We start from the raw sequence: 15,287 nt of genomic DNA, 5'->3' as shown, positions 1-15,287 counted from the left end.
TTTTCGGCAGTGTCTATTAGCAGATCACTTAGCCACAGCTCAAGGTACTTCCAGCAACCTCTGGGGGAACCTTATGCCGGGTACACACGAGAGGATTTATCCGCGGAAACGGTCCTCCGGACCGTATCCGCGGATAAATCCTCTGGCGGATTTTGATCTCCTGGTTGTACTAACCAGGAGATCAAAATCCCCGCGGAATTCCGTCCGGGGTGACGTGTCGCGCCGTCGCCGCGATGATGACGCGGCGACGTGCGCGACGCTGTCATATAAGGATATCCACGCATGCGTCGAATCATTACGACGCATGCGAGGGATGGGTTCGGACGGATCGATCCGGTGAGTCTGTACAGACCACCGGATCGATCCGCTGGAGCCGATTCCAGCGGATGGATTTCTTAGCATGCTAAGAAATTTTTATCCGCTGGAAATCGGGTGGCCCGAAAAAAATCTGCGGATAAATATCCGCTGGATCGTACACACCAGCGGATCTATCCGCTGAAACCGATCCGCGGATCAATTCCAGCGGATAGATCCTCTCGTGTGTACGGGGCCTTAGTGTTCTACAGAACCATGGCTGACAATGGCTGACCTAAACCGACCGAGCCGTGTGTTGTCCTATTTTCTGATTAGATTGTGAGCTCCTTTGTCAAAGGCCCACCATAAATTTAGCAATAAATACCCTCATCTCCTGGATATAAGGTGGTTTTAAGCCGATTAATGATCATCTCTTCCATTTGTTGTAGCAATTGAGCAGAGCATTGAGCAGGAAGAGGGTATGAACCGCTCCTCAGCCGACCTGCGTATCCGGAAAACACAGGTAACCAATGGGAAGCCTTTAGCGTGTTGCCATGTTTTTAGTGTTGGTCTCCCTTGCCTTTGATTCAGAACCACTTTTGTTTTCTTTTTCATGATGTTTTTTATCAGCACTCTACTCTGTCCCGCAAATTTGTGGAGGTGATGACAGAGTACAATGCAACGCAGTCAAAATACAGAGACCGCTGCAAGGACCGCATCCAGAGACAGCTGGAAATCAGTATGTATGATGATGATGGGTGATGGGATTCAAGGGATTTATTATAATTATTATTATTATTATTATACAGGATTTATATTGCGCCAACAGTTTGCGCAACGCTTACCGTATTTGCCGGCGTCTAAGACGACTGGGCGTATAAGACGACCCCCCCAATTTTCCAGCCAAAATGTTGGTTTTGGGATATTCTCGCCGTATAAGACGACCCCCTTCCTACTAGTCATGCCTCGCCTCACGGTGCCACCATTACATGCCAGACTGTGTCCCATTACATGCCAGACTGTGTCCCATTACATGCCAGACTGTGTCCCATTACATGCCAGACTGTGCCCCATTACATTACATTACCCCTCCATTGTTATGTTCTCCCCGTCCGCGCTCTGCTCCGTGTCCCCCCTCGCTGTGCCCTTACCTTATCCCAAGGTAGACATGCAGAATCGCGGCCGTACTGTAGTTTCTTTCAAAAGCCGCGCCTCCTACATCTTCTGTTCCGTGATAGGCGGAACAGTCAGCTTCCCAGGAGGCACTGTGTTCAGTGTTCGCCTATCACGGAGGCCCTCTCGTCCGAGGACACTAAACACAGGACGAGAGGGCCTCTGTGATAGGCGGACACTGAACACAGTGCCTCCTGGGAAGCTGAGTGTTCCGCCTATCATGGAACAGAAGACGTAGGAGGCGCGGCTTTTGAAAAAACATACGGCCGCGATTCTGCATGTCTTTAGGATAAGGTAAGTTAGGTTACCGGCGTATAAGACGACCCCCGACTTTCAAGAAGATTTTAAGGGGTTAGAAGGTCGTCTTATACGCCGGAAAATACGGTAACAACATCAGGATAGACAGTACAGTTACAATACAATTCAATACAGGAGGGATCAGAGCTCATTAGAGCTTACAGTCTAGAAGGGAGGGTCAAGTGGAACAAAGGGTAGTTAGCTGTGGGGGATGATCAGATGGATAAAATAAAAATATGGTTGTTAGATGTGGGTAGGATAGGCTTCTCTGAAGAGGAGGGTTTTCAGGGATCCTCTAAAAACGAATAGAGAAGGAGATAGACAGGCAGATTGGGGTAAGGAGTTCCATAGGCTTGGAGAGGCTCTGGAAAAGTCCTGGAGGCGAGCGTGGGAGGAGGTGATGAGAGAGCTGGAGAGCAGGAGGTCTTGAGAAGAACGAAGAGAACGATTAGGTTGGTATTCAGAGACTAGGTCAGTGATGTAGCTGGGGGCAGAGTTGTGGATGGCTTTGTAGGTAGTTGTTAGTACAGTGGAACCTCGGATTGCAAGTAACGCGGTTAACGAGCATTTTACCAAAACGAGCACTGTATTTTTTTTAAAATCCCAACTGCGAGTGTTGTCGATTCAGGCCAAAGCAGCGTGCAGTACTGCGTTTGGCCTGAGGTTTGGGGTCGCTGGAGCCGAGCCAAACGATCTGCGCCGTTCGGAAATGCACGGAAAGGCCCGAGGACAGCTCGGCTGACCTCAGCAAACCTCGGGAACGGGGTCTGCCGAAGTCAACCGAGGTGTCCTCGGGCCTTTCTGGCTGTTTCCAAGGCTCTCTGGTGCCTCCCACCTCTGGTCACATGCGGTATTGCATGCCATTGAAGTCAATGCGGAATAAATGATTTTTGTTTCCAATGACTTTAATGAGGAAACTCGCTTTGAGATGCGAGTACTTAGGATCAGGAGCATTCTCCTGGAACGGATTATGCTCGTCATCCGAGGTTCCGCTGTATTTTGAATTTAATTTGTTGGGTGATTGGAATCCAGTGGAGGGATTTACAGAGAGGAGTAGCAGAGACAGAGCGGTTGGTAAGGTGGATGGTGGTCTGGCAGGCCCTGGTTATGGCCTAGGAGTCAAAGTACATCCTTACCCATGCTAGAGCTATGATGTTTGGGCAGGCATGAGCATTTTTTTTTACATATTCCTTCTAAAAGGACGCTCTCCACAAAACATCCTTCCATTTCTGAATGAATTACAATGGTTTGACCATCCTTGGCTTGCTAAAGGCCTCTGGGACCCTGGTGGGGGAACCTGCTGAGACACACTTTGCTTATTTAACATTGCTGTGTTGTCACCAGCTCCGTGATTTATGATGCATAGGACAGTGCAGATAAACCAGCTTAGACTTTACTGATTGGAAGATCCCTACTACAGCAATAAATGTATGGTGTAACGATCAGGGGTTAACGCCGTTACGATATTCCATTCCACCAACCCAAGACAGCTTCCGACACTCCACAATCCAGCACACAGGACCCATTGGATTTCCCCCAAGAATAACGAGACACAGCTCTGTTCTCTGGTTCCAAACACAGTGGGGCAGATCCACAGAATTAATTACGCCGGCGTATCTCTTGTTCCCCCGCGTAATTTCTAATTTTGCGCGTCGTATCTTTGTTTTGTATCTTCAAAACAAGATACGACGGCATCTCGGCTAGATCTTCGTACGCCGTCAGATCTAAGCTGCAATTTTTCAGCGGCCGCTAGGTGGCATTTCCGTCGAATTCCGCGTCGAGTATGCAAATTAGCCAGTTACGGCGATCCACGAACGTACGTCCGGCCGGCGCATTTTTTTACGTCGTTTGCGTTCGGCTTTTTCCGGCGTATAGTTAAAGCTGCTGTCATGAGGTGTACTCAATGTTAAGTATGGCCGTCGTTCCCGCGTACAAATTAGAAATGTTTGCGTAAGTCGTTCGCAAATAGGGATTTGCGTAGAATGACGTCACCGTCGTGAGCATTGGCTTGTTCCGGGTTAATTTCGAGCATGCGCACTGGGATACCCCCACGGACGGCGCATGCGCAGTTAAAAAAAAAACGTTGTTTACGTCGGGTCACGACGTATTTAAATAAAACAAGCCCCCATCACAGAGATTTGAATGCCGTGCCATTACCCCGGCAAAGATACACTATGCCGTCGTAACTTACGGCGCGGATTCTTTCTGGATTTAAAAAAAAAGGTAAGTTACGGCAGCGTAGTGTATCTTAGACACGCTACGCCCGGCGCATAAATGCGCCGCTGTACGTGGATCTACTCCATTGACTTTAATGGTAAACTCAGGTTTCTTATATACAGTTAGAAAGCATGCTGCAGTAATCAAAGGGACAATGACACACTCCACCCACAACATCACACCATGGGTGCTAACGAGTCCCCCTCAATCCACATCTTAGACAGACTTTCTGACTCGATAAGCTATTCTCACCTGCTACACAATCCACATTCCTTTAGTGAACATAAGTCATATGTCTGACCTTTTAGAGTGTGTTAACTCACAACACATATTAGCATCAATGGAACTTTCACACAATACAGGGTTAGTTAGCATAGCACCATGAAATATCTTAGGAGCCAGGCTTAATTAACACAATAGACAATAGAATGCAATCACAGCAAGCTTTCATCACTACAGCCAGGTAGCTGGAGGCGATTAACATCAATTAACATCTCAACAGTCTATGTTCCACATTGAAGGAGACACTCTATTGACCTGTTGGGTTCAGAATGAACAACTTGTAATATTTCAAGATATCCTGCAATACATGAATTATCATTACTGTCCCATCTCATGTAATTCATGTTAGTTCTCAGTCATCCTATGCCCCTAGTGGACATAGGATGACCCTAGACACAAGAGTCATTGGTGAAGCTGACACAGGAGTACCCCGCATCCTTCTAGAGCCTCTGGGTCCCACGGGCCATTCCGTTACATATGGTAACAAGAGGTTTGGATTTTTCCCCGTGAAGTCCCAAGGACATTTAAGAAGTTGTGGTCATATTTGGATAGACTCTTTAGATGGTGGGAAATCAGACATGTGCCTGCTGCTGTTTGGAATCCTTGTAACACCGATTTCTCTTGACAGCTGGTAGAACTACGACCAATGAAGAGCTGGAAGACATGCTGGAGAGCGGGAAGCTGGCCATATTCACAGATGACGTATGTAATGGGGCTCGGTGAGGGGAATGTGGGGAGGGTTGTGAAGGAATGAGTAGAGGAAGTCTTTCTGCACAGCGAGGCAACAGGTTACCTGCAAACCAGCCTCCCTAAGATACCAGCCTGTAGGCAGGTGCAAGAGGGACAGTGGGAAGAGGGACAGAGGGACTTTGTTCTAAATCAGGGACAGCCAGGGAAAACCAAGGACAGTTGGGAGCCATGCCCATTCAAATGAATGTGTTTTGACTTGTCATGCGACTTTATGTGTCACAAGTCGCCTGATAAGTCGCAGCAGTGTGAACCGGGGGGTATAAAGAGCCCCACAATGGCAGTAAAAGGGCTCCGTGCTCAGATGGAAGGGCCCCCGGGCCCGGAGGAAAGGGTTCTAGTTATGTGGCATGGGGCCCTCGGCCAGTGCCCAAGTGCCCTAATGGTCAGTCCGCCCCTGTCTTAGAAGAACCCCAGACTGAGAAAATCCTTAACCACTTAAGGACCGCCTCCTGCACATATACGTCGGCAGAATGGCATGGCTGGGCACAAGCACGTACAGGTACGTCCTCTTTAAGTGCCCAGCCGTGGGTCGCGGCCGCGCGCCCGCGACCTGGTCCGAAGCTCCGTGACCACGGCTGCGGGACCCACGGACCTGATCGCCGCTGGAGTGCCGCGATCGGTCCCCGGAGCTGAAGAACGGGGAGAGCTGTGTGTAAACACAGCCTCCCCGTTCTTCACTGTGGCGCCGTCATCGATCGTGTGTTCCCTAATATAGGGAACCACAAACAATGACGTCACACCTACAGCCACACCCCCCTACAGTTAGAAACACAGATGAGGTCATACATAACCCCATCAGCGCCCCCTTGTGGTTAACTCCCAAATTGCAACTGTCATTTTCACAGTAAACAATGCATTTTTAATGCATTTTTTGCTGTGAAAATGACAATGGTCCCAAAAATGTGTCAAAATTGTCCGAAGTGTCCGCCATAATGTCGCAGTCACAAAAAAAATCGCTGATCGCCGCCATTAGTAGTTAACAAAAAAATAATAATAAAAATGCAATAAAACTATCCCCTATTTTGTAAACGCTATAAATTTTGTGCAAACCAATCGATAAACGCTTATTGTGATTTTTTTTTTTACCAAAAATAGGTAGAAGAATACATATCGGACTAAACTGAGGAAAAATCGTTTTTTTATCTGTTTTTGGGGGATATTTATTATAGCAAATAGTAAAAAATATTGCATTTTTTTCAAAATTGTCGCTCTATTTTTGTTTATAGCGCAAAAAATAAAAAACGCAGAGGTGATCAAATACCACCAAAAGAAAGCTCTATTTGTGGGGGAAAAAAGGACGCTAATTTTGTTTGGGAGCCACGTCGCACGACCGCGCAATTGTCAGTTAAAAGCGACGCAGTGCCGAATCGCAAAAACTGTCCGGGTCCTTTACCTGCCTAAAGGTCCTTAAGTGGTTAAAAAATGCATCATTTTAGAGCAACCCCAGTGTCATCAGGGTATATGAGGAAACTGTATAATTAAATAAGCCTTTTGACTTACTGCTAATGAGCATTTACATGCAAACACAAGCAAAAGGATAAATTATGTTTAATTAGCTTAGGATGGTGATGCTGGCTGATTACAGATGATTAGAGCAGGAGATGATCGTCACCATGGAAGGTCTGCTATGGAAGCGGAAATTTCATCGTCAGTCCAGGTTAAATCCAGAAGTCTTGTGACATCCGGTATGCAGTGTCCCAAGATCCCTGATTCTGATAGCACTGCATATTAGTCTATTAATGAGGAAAAAGTACTGACCGTTTTTTTATAGCACCTCAGAAAGAGAACTAGAAATCTGACAGCGTTGTGCTATTATCATTGGTTGACACAGTGGGGCAGATTCACATAGAATCCGCGGTGGCGTTGCGTAAGCCATTTACACTACGCCGCCACAACTTACTGGAGCAAGTGCCGTATTCTCCAAGCACTTGCTCCATAATTTGCAGCGGCGTAGTGTAAATGGCCCGGCGTATGGCCGCGTAATTCAAAGGGGGCGGCTTGTATTTAAATTAAGCACGCCCCCGCGCCGATCGAACTGCGCATGCGCCGGCCGTAAAAATAGCCCAGTGCGTATGCTCCAGCTCATGACGGAAAACGTCAATGAAGCCGACGTGAGCGTCATTGACGTAAAGTCCTATTCGCAAACGACTTAGTAAAACGACGTAAACAACGGAAAAAGACGACGCTGACCCGACGCCATACTTAACATGGCATACGGCGGACTGAAGTAAGGTTACCCCTCATATAACAGGGGTAACCTTACGCTTACGGAAACAATGTAAACGACGACCAGGCGGCGCAAAATCGTTCAGGAATCGGCGTATCAGGATCATTTGCATAGTCAAATGAGAAATCAACGTAAACGCCACCTAGCGGCCAGCGTAGAATTACATCTAAGATCCGACTGTGTAAGTGACTTACACCTGTTGGATCTACGCCGTATCTATGCGTAAATGATTCTAGGAATCAGACGCATAGATACCCGGGGCAAAAAACAGAGATACGACGGTGTATCTTGAGATACACCGTCGTATCTCTTTTGAGAATCTGGCCCAGTAGCTCTAATGCCTCGTATACACGACGAGAAAGCTGCCGTTTTTTAGATTGGTCGGGGAAACCGGTCCTGTGTATGCTCCAGAGCAGTTTTCCCGACGAGAAAACCTGCCCGCCAATTTTTTTTTGAACCTGCTCTATTTTTTTCCCGTGTTTCCAGCCTGTCTTTTTCTCGTCGCGAAAACCGCTCGTGTGTACGCTTTTCCGAGGGGGAAAAAAAAACACGCTCAGAATCAAGTATGAGAAGGGAGTGCTCTTTTTGCGTTCGTAATGAAGATAGCACATTCGTCTCACTGTAACCCGGAAGTGACGTCATGACGTCGCTTCCGTGTTTATACTGAAGAGACTGGATCGAAGCCATTCACGGCTTCGTTTCAGTCTCTCGCTAGGCACTGGAGGTGGCGCATCGTGGATCAGGTCTCCTGGTGGGACGGAGGCCCGGTAAGAGCGACGGAGGCGTGCTCCCATTGATTAGCCATTCAAACATGCAAATGAGGGAAATACGGCGATTCACGAACGTGCGTGTGCCCGGCGCATGCTACGCGAGATGCGCGTAAGTTGTACGTCCGGCTTAAAGTTATTCCCCATACATGAGGTGCAACCCGGCAACAGACATGCACAGGTCTGCACCAGGGAACACAAGCCGGCGTATTGTGCGTTGGACGTGTGTCTGGCTGGGCGTACGTTATGTTCACGGCGTACGCGGTGATCCTGCGTAGCTTAGGCAGTTGTGCCGGCGTGGTTGTGAGCAGGCGCAGGGGGGTGCTGTGCATGCGTCCACGTCACGGCGCATGCGCAGTTCATGATACGTACCTGTCTGGCGCTCGGCCCATCATTTGCATGGGGTCACGCCTCATTTGCATGGGTTCACGCCCACTTCCACCTACGCCGGCGTGCGCCTTCGAAACCCGCAGCATTGGGAGCACTGGCTTGCTGAATGCAATGCTTGCCTGCGTTGGCGTGGCGTACGGCGTTTGCTCTATGGCGGCGTAATGTGTGCCTTGCTCTCTGTGAATCTGGGTCATTGTGTACAACATTTTTATTGGTTTTAGTGTTGTGGCATTCATTAGCAGGGGTAGATCTTTCAATTAAATCTCTCGGTGATGGATCTGCCTATATGTAGCCACCCTAATCGTATTCAGTAATAAGTGACTATAGACAGCACATGAATATCTGCTCGAAATCTAACAACTGACCGATCTGCTCTCCACCGACTGTAGATCAAGATGGACTCCCAGATGACCAAACAAGCTCTTAACGAGATTGAGACCCGACACACTGAGATCATAAAGCTGGAAAACAGCATCCGAGAGCTGCATGACATGTTTGTAGACATGGCTATGCTCGTGGAGAGTCAGGTGAGGGGACAAGGAGGTGACATTGGTGGCCTGACTGAGTCAAGGCGGTGGGCCCTATCTCTAATCTCTTTCCATTCCTACGTTCTAGGGGGAGATGATAGACCGCATTGAGTATAACGTGGAGCACTCCGTGGACTATGTGGAACGAGCGGTGTCTGATACCAAGAAAGCTGTGAAATATCAGAGCAAAGCACGAAGGGTGAGTGATTTCATGATGGACACGAGATACTTATACCAGAAATAATGGCAGATATAGAGAAGGAAAAACGAATTGCATATGCAGGAGACAGATGGGCACACATTAGGTTACTTGGGGGAAACTGGTGGGTCACAAGACATATGGGCCCAGATTCTCGAAGGCGTTACGACGGCGCATCACCATTAGCGCCGTCGTAACTCCTCATCTGGCCCCGGGTATCTATGCGACTGATTCTTAGAATCAGTTGCGCATAGGTACCCATTAGATCTGACAAGCGTAAGGCTGTTACGCTGTCAGATCTTAAAAGTAATTTTTTTTCCCGCCGCTAGGTGTCGCATCGTCGCTTTTCCCCGTCGTCTATGCAAATGAGGTAAGTACGGCGATTCCCGAACATACGCGAGGTCGACGCAGCGAATTAACGTCGTTTGCGTAGCGTACCCGACACGTAAGGTTGCCCCTGCTATTAGCAGGGGCAACCAATGTTAACTATGGCCGTCGTTCCCGCGTCGAATTGAATCAAAATTACGTTGTTTGCGTAAGACGTCCGTGAATGGCGCTGGACGCCATTTACGTATACATCTAGGCAAATGATGTCGGGGCGACGTCATTTAGCGCAATGCATGTCGGGTAATTTACCCGACGGAGCATGCGCAGTACGCTCGGCGCGGGAGCGCGCCTAATTTAAATGGTGCCCATCCCATTTGAATTGGGCGGGCTTGCGCCGAGCAATCTAACGATACACCGCCGCAAGTTTACAGGTAAGTGTTCTGAGAATCAGGATTTAAACCTGTAGACCTGCGGCGGTGTAACGTAGAGCTCATACATTACGCTGCCCAGGAGCAACGCTAATGTATGAGAATCTGGGCCATAGAGATCCTAGAGATGAGGGAACTTCTAAAATATCAGCTCAGTTGCAGTTTGGTCAATGATTTTAGAAAAAAATTGAAATTCAATATTTTTAAATCAGATGTTTTATTGAAGGCAATGGGAAACCAAACCAGGTCCCAAAAAAATAAAATAAAAATTATTATAGAGTGTGAAACGATGTTCAATGTTCAATTTCTTTTCAAAGTCCACCAGTCTGGGTAAATTTGTCAGGTTGGGTTCTGTTAGGCCCCGTACACACAGAATTCAGCCAGAAACTCGATGGGAGCCGTATTCTGCCGAGAAACCCGGTCGTGTGTACAGTTTTCGCCGAGGAAACCAACGAGGATCTCGTCGGGCCAAATAGAGAAGATGTTTTCTATTTCCTCGTTAGTCAATGGGGAACTTTGGCTTCCCGAGATCCTTGGCGGCTTCACAAGGAACTCGACGAGCAAAACGATGTGTTTTGCCCGTCGAGTTTCTCGGACGTGTGTACGGGGCCTCAGATGTTAGAAAGTTGTGCTCCTCCAGATTTCCAACATATCTGCTCTTGAGTTTTCGGGGTCTGAACACTTGACATGGCTTCTTCCACAAAGAGCTTCCACTCTTCACGTTGGACTTTTGATATTTTATACATTGATGAAAAATCTACCAGAAGTAGTGGGAGTGGTCAAAATTGGGGCAGGAACATTTAGATGGACAATGTGATCCCACTGCAGGAAGCCCACCGAGATATTAGAGACTAGGAGGAAGTTGTGATGTAACTCAGCAGTAAAGATGAAATATCATGTTTATGCAGGAAACCTTTTGTGGACATGCCTGGTAGATAGAAGCAGTCACTGATATTGGTATCGATGTTTGTAGATTTATGACTATCTCTATCTGACGATTTCTTTTTTTTTTCTCTCTCCCATTTTCTTTTATTTCATCTTCCAACACCTTTTATTCCACCTCCATATCCTTCTTCCTCTGCCTCTATTTTCCTCTTCCTGTGTGTCCCTTCTACCTTGTTTTTTTTTGTGTCTCTCCCGTGTGTCTCTCTTTCTCCTCTGACATTATCTTAAATTTTCTGTGTCACTCTCTCAAATAATTTCTTCTTCTTCTTCTTCTTCTTCTTCTTCTTCTTCTTCTTCTTCTTCTTCTTCTTCTTCTTCTTCTTCTTCTTCTTCTTCTTCTTCTTCTTCTTCTTCTTCTTCTTCTTCTTCTTCTTCTTCTTCTTCTTCTTCTTCTTCTTCTTCTTCTTCTTCTTCTTCTTCTTCTTCTTCTTCTTCTTCTTCTTCTTCTTCTTCTTCTTCTTCTTCTTCTTCTTCTTCTTCTTCTTCTTCTTCTTCTTCTTCTTCTTCTTCTTCTTCCCCCATCCTTTCTCATTTTTCCTTCACGTCCTTTCTACTCCTGTCTCACCCTTTATTTTCTGCCCTTTTCCCTGACTCCTCTTATATTATCCTTCTTCCACTTCCTCTTGCTATTCTTGTCCCTGTCTTATCCTTTCTCTTGTGCCTCTTTCCCTGGCCTTTCATTATTTCTCTTTCTCTTCTCTTCCTGTCTTGTCTCACTTTTCTTCTTCTACCTCTCTCGCTGACCCCCTCCCCTCATTCTCATTCTTCCTCCACTTTATGTCTTTTCCTGTATCATCCTTCCTCTTCTACCTCTTTCCCTGACCTATCCTATCCCATTCTTTCTTCATTTCCTCTCTATTCCTTTCTCACACTTTATCTTCTGCCTTTTCCCTGGCTCTTTTCTTATTCTTCCTCTGTCTCTTCCTGTTTTGTTTTACTCTTCTTCTGCCTCTCTATGGCCCTTCCTATCTTATTCTTTATCCACTTCCTCTCTCCTCCTCTTCCTATCTGACCCTTTTTTTCTGACTCTCTCCCTGGCTCTTCCTCTCTTTCCTTTCCTCCACTTCCTGTCTGTTCGTGCTCCTGCCCCATCCTTTCTTTTCTGCTGCTCTCTCTCTCTCTCTGGCTCTTAACTCATTGTTCCTCCCTCTTTCTCTTCACGTCTTGTCTCACCCTTCTGCCTGCCTCCCTGACACTTTCTATTGTTTTTTTTTCCACCCCTTCCTCTCTCCTCCTCTTCCTGTCTTCCCCTTCCCTCTTCTGCTTCTCTTCCATGCCCCTCCTATCTTATCTTTCCTCCACTTCCTCCACTTCCTGTCTGTTCTTCTTCCTATCTCATTCTTCTTCTGCATTTCTCTCTGACCGTTCTTATCTCATTATTCCTCTCTCTTTCTCTTCATGTCTCATCCTTCCCTTTCTGCCTACCTCCCTGGCCCTTAATATTGTATTCTTCCTCCACTTCCTTTCTTCCTTTTCTGTTCTCATCTTTTTTCTTCTGTCTTTCTTCCTTGCCTTTCCTATCTCATGGTTCCTCCACCTCCTCTCTTTTCCTCTTCCTATCTCATCCTTCCTCTTCTGGTTCTCTCTACGACCCTTCCTATCTCTTCTTTCCACCAATTTCTCTTTCTTTTCTTCTTCTTATCTCCCCCTTTCTCATCTGAATTACTCCCTGGTCCTTCCTATTACATCCTTCCACCACATCCCCACTTTTTCCTGTTAAACCCTTCTTCTTCTTCCTCCCTTTCCGACCCCTCTTACCCTCCACAACCTCATTCTTGTTCTCTCTATCTTCTTTTTCCTCTTCTGCCTCCCTCATTCTCTCTGCCTGTTTTTTCCCCTCTCGTTCTCTTCATTTGTGCCCTTCTACTGGTTTCCCCTTCCTATGTTGTTCTTCTGTCTCTCCACCCAAATAACATACTTTTCCTCTCCTTCTTGTCTCCTGTATTTGCCCTCAATCATATCTTACTTTTCCTCTCCTTCTTGTCTCCTGTCTTTGCCCTCAATCATATCTTACTTTTCCTCTCCTTCTTGTCTCCTGTCTTTGTCCTCAATCATATCTTACGTTTCTTCTCCTTCTTGTCTCCTGTCTTTGCCCTCAATCATATCTTACTTTTCCTCTCCTTCTTGTCTCCTGTCTTTGCCCTCAATCCTATCTTACTTTTCCTCTCCTTCTTGTCTCCTGTCTTTGCCCTCAATCATATCTTACTTTTCCTCTCCTTCTTGTCTCCTGTCTTTGCCCTCAATCCTATCTTACTTTTCCTCTCCTTCTTGTCTCCTGTCTTTGCCCTCAATCTTATCTTACGTTTCCTCTTCTTCTTGTCTCCTGTCTTTGCCCTCAACCATATCTTACTTTTCCTTCCTATGTTTTCATCTTCCTGTGTTTCCCATCCTCCACTCTTCCTTGTTTTCCTTCCCTTCCAATGTCACCCTTACCTCATTCCCACCATTTTCTCTCTGCCCCTTCCTTCCCACCTGTTGTTTTTGCTTCCCCCTCATGCTTCCGATGGCGGTTGGGTATGTAGAAGAAAATTATGATCATCATCTGTTGTGTTGTGTTGGGTGTTGTCTTGGCCTCCTCTATCGGAGGGACGCTGGGATTCTGAAAATAAAACAAAATGCACAATGCAGATTAAAAGGAGAGATAAAGAAGATAGTGAATTATAAAAAAAAAGATTTAAAAAAGAGATACAATATTATGTACATGACAAGTATTGGAATTAACGCACAGATCAGGAAGCTGTGAGTGCGTCAGCCCTTTTTTTTGCCTCTGTGGGTTTCGCTCAGGAGTTAGGTTACCATCAGCTAATCCAAGCTGGCCGGGCGCATATTAAGAAGTCAATCTGTTCCCGTCAATGGTGTTAACTGACGTCAACCTAAAGCCAAATCCTCAACTGTCACCCACAGTTGCTGGGAAGCAAAAAGGGCACCCCCCCCCCAAAAAAAAATCCCAAATATTTTTTTCTTCTTAAATGTCTGTTACCTGTATGGTTTTTTGATTTTTCAAATTTTTTTTGTTACCCGTCTGTCAAGGTTTAAAAAAAAAAACCAAACCAACTGTATTTGTCGTTACTGGACGTGTTCCACAGGGACCCCCGGACATGTTGCGTTGGCAGAGGGTCCGACCTGGCGCTTTCTTTAGTCTTTTTTCTTGACTGGTGGCTGAGTGTGTTTCTGTTACTTGCCAAAGTCTTGTGTGTGTACGCGTCCGCCCGAATTTCTTCCGTTTTTGTTGGTGGTGATGTGAGCGTGCTGGGATGGGAAAGGGGAGGGGGAGTGCATGTACGTCGGCTGTGCGTCCGTCTTGGGAAACTGGCGGTCTGTAAGATCCCGGTGACCGCTAGCCAAAAGAGACCAGATGCTGACCGTGGTGTGTTGGCGTCTTAAACGTGCGTTTTTTTTTTTGTTTTTTCTGCAGTAATTAGCAATGGGTAGGGAAAAACGTTGTGTCACCATATTCCTCATTTCGAGGAGAAGAACCTGCTGCTCGATCTTCCACCGATTTTGTATTTTTTGGACTTTTTTTTTTTCTTTGCCAAAGTTTTTGTTACCAGCGTGTCACGTCATTCCGACAACCCATGAAATGTCTCGTACAGTCTGTTTATTGTTACTTGATATTATTGGCTCTCCCGTCGGTTTTTGTACCTCCTTACTGTGCAGTGTTATATTCAGTACTAATCTACCCACTGACAAGATGTTACGCCCAATCACATACGCTCTTATCTTAGAATATTATCCATCTTTACAATCCTTAGGCCCCCCTCGGCTTATCCCACCCATTGTGTCTACATAATCCACTTATCTTATCTCCAGTTGGTTTCAGAAATCTGAAACTCCTCCTACATAATCATGCAAAAAAAAAATGTAATGACCGGTCTAGTTTTAAGACGCAGGAAATTTTTTGAAATTTCCTTTTAATGAAGGCTATTTTTTTTTTTCAGTCATCCAAGGCAAAAATTCGAAGGGCATATGGATCAATAAATAGCACAGATGATGTAAAAAAAAAAAATTGATTTACTTCTGTGAATACAAAGAAGGTGCATCTTTAAAAAAAATTAAATACAGAGGGGTAGATCCACAAAGAAATTACGCCGGCGTAATTTTAAAATTCCCGCATCGTATCTTTGTTTTGAATCCTCAAAACAAGATACGAAGGCATCTCGGCTAGATCCGACAGATTTTTCCGTCGTTTGCGTTCGGCTTTTTCCGGCGTATAGTTAAAGCTGCTATACTGAGGCGTACTCAATGTTAAGTATGGCCGTCCTTCCCGCGTACAATTTTGAATTTTTAACGTCGTTTGTGTAAGTCGTTCGCGAATAGGAATTTGCGTAGAATGATGTCACCGTCCTAAGCATTGGCGGGTTCCGGTTTAATTTCGAGCATGCGCACTGGGATACACCCAGGGACGGCGCATGCGCAGTTAAAAAAAAAAACGTTGTTTACGTCGGGTCACGACGTATTAACATA

General features: G+C 46.2%; 1 protein-coding gene across 1 annotated transcript in view; it reads left to right on the top strand.

Moving 5' to 3' along the window:
- The window catches only part of STX1B (syntaxin 1B), a 91,145-nt gene extending 76,387 nt beyond the window's left edge, over positions 1–14,758 (top strand). The window contains exons 5-10 of the mRNA XM_040356047.1: positions 744–817; positions 925–1,033; positions 4,892–4,965; positions 8,787–8,924; positions 9,013–9,123; positions 13,346–14,758. Coding sequence (XP_040211981.1) covers positions 744–817; positions 925–1,033; positions 4,892–4,965; positions 8,787–8,924; positions 9,013–9,123; positions 13,346–13,426 — 587 coding nt within the window. The 3' untranslated portion in view covers positions 13,427–14,758. The remainder of the gene's footprint in view (positions 1–743; positions 818–924; positions 1,034–4,891; positions 4,966–8,786; positions 8,925–9,012; positions 9,124–13,345) is intronic.
- The last annotated feature ends 529 nt before the right edge of the window (positions 14,759–15,287 follow it).

Source organism: Rana temporaria, chromosome 6 (assembly GCF_905171775.1).
Source record: "Rana temporaria chromosome 6, aRanTem1.1, whole genome shotgun sequence".
Taxonomy (NCBI): Eukaryota; Metazoa; Chordata; class Amphibia; order Anura; family Ranidae; genus Rana; species Rana temporaria.
The sequence above is the reverse complement of the archived record's forward strand: the minus strand, read 5'-3'. Positions and strand labels throughout refer to the sequence as shown.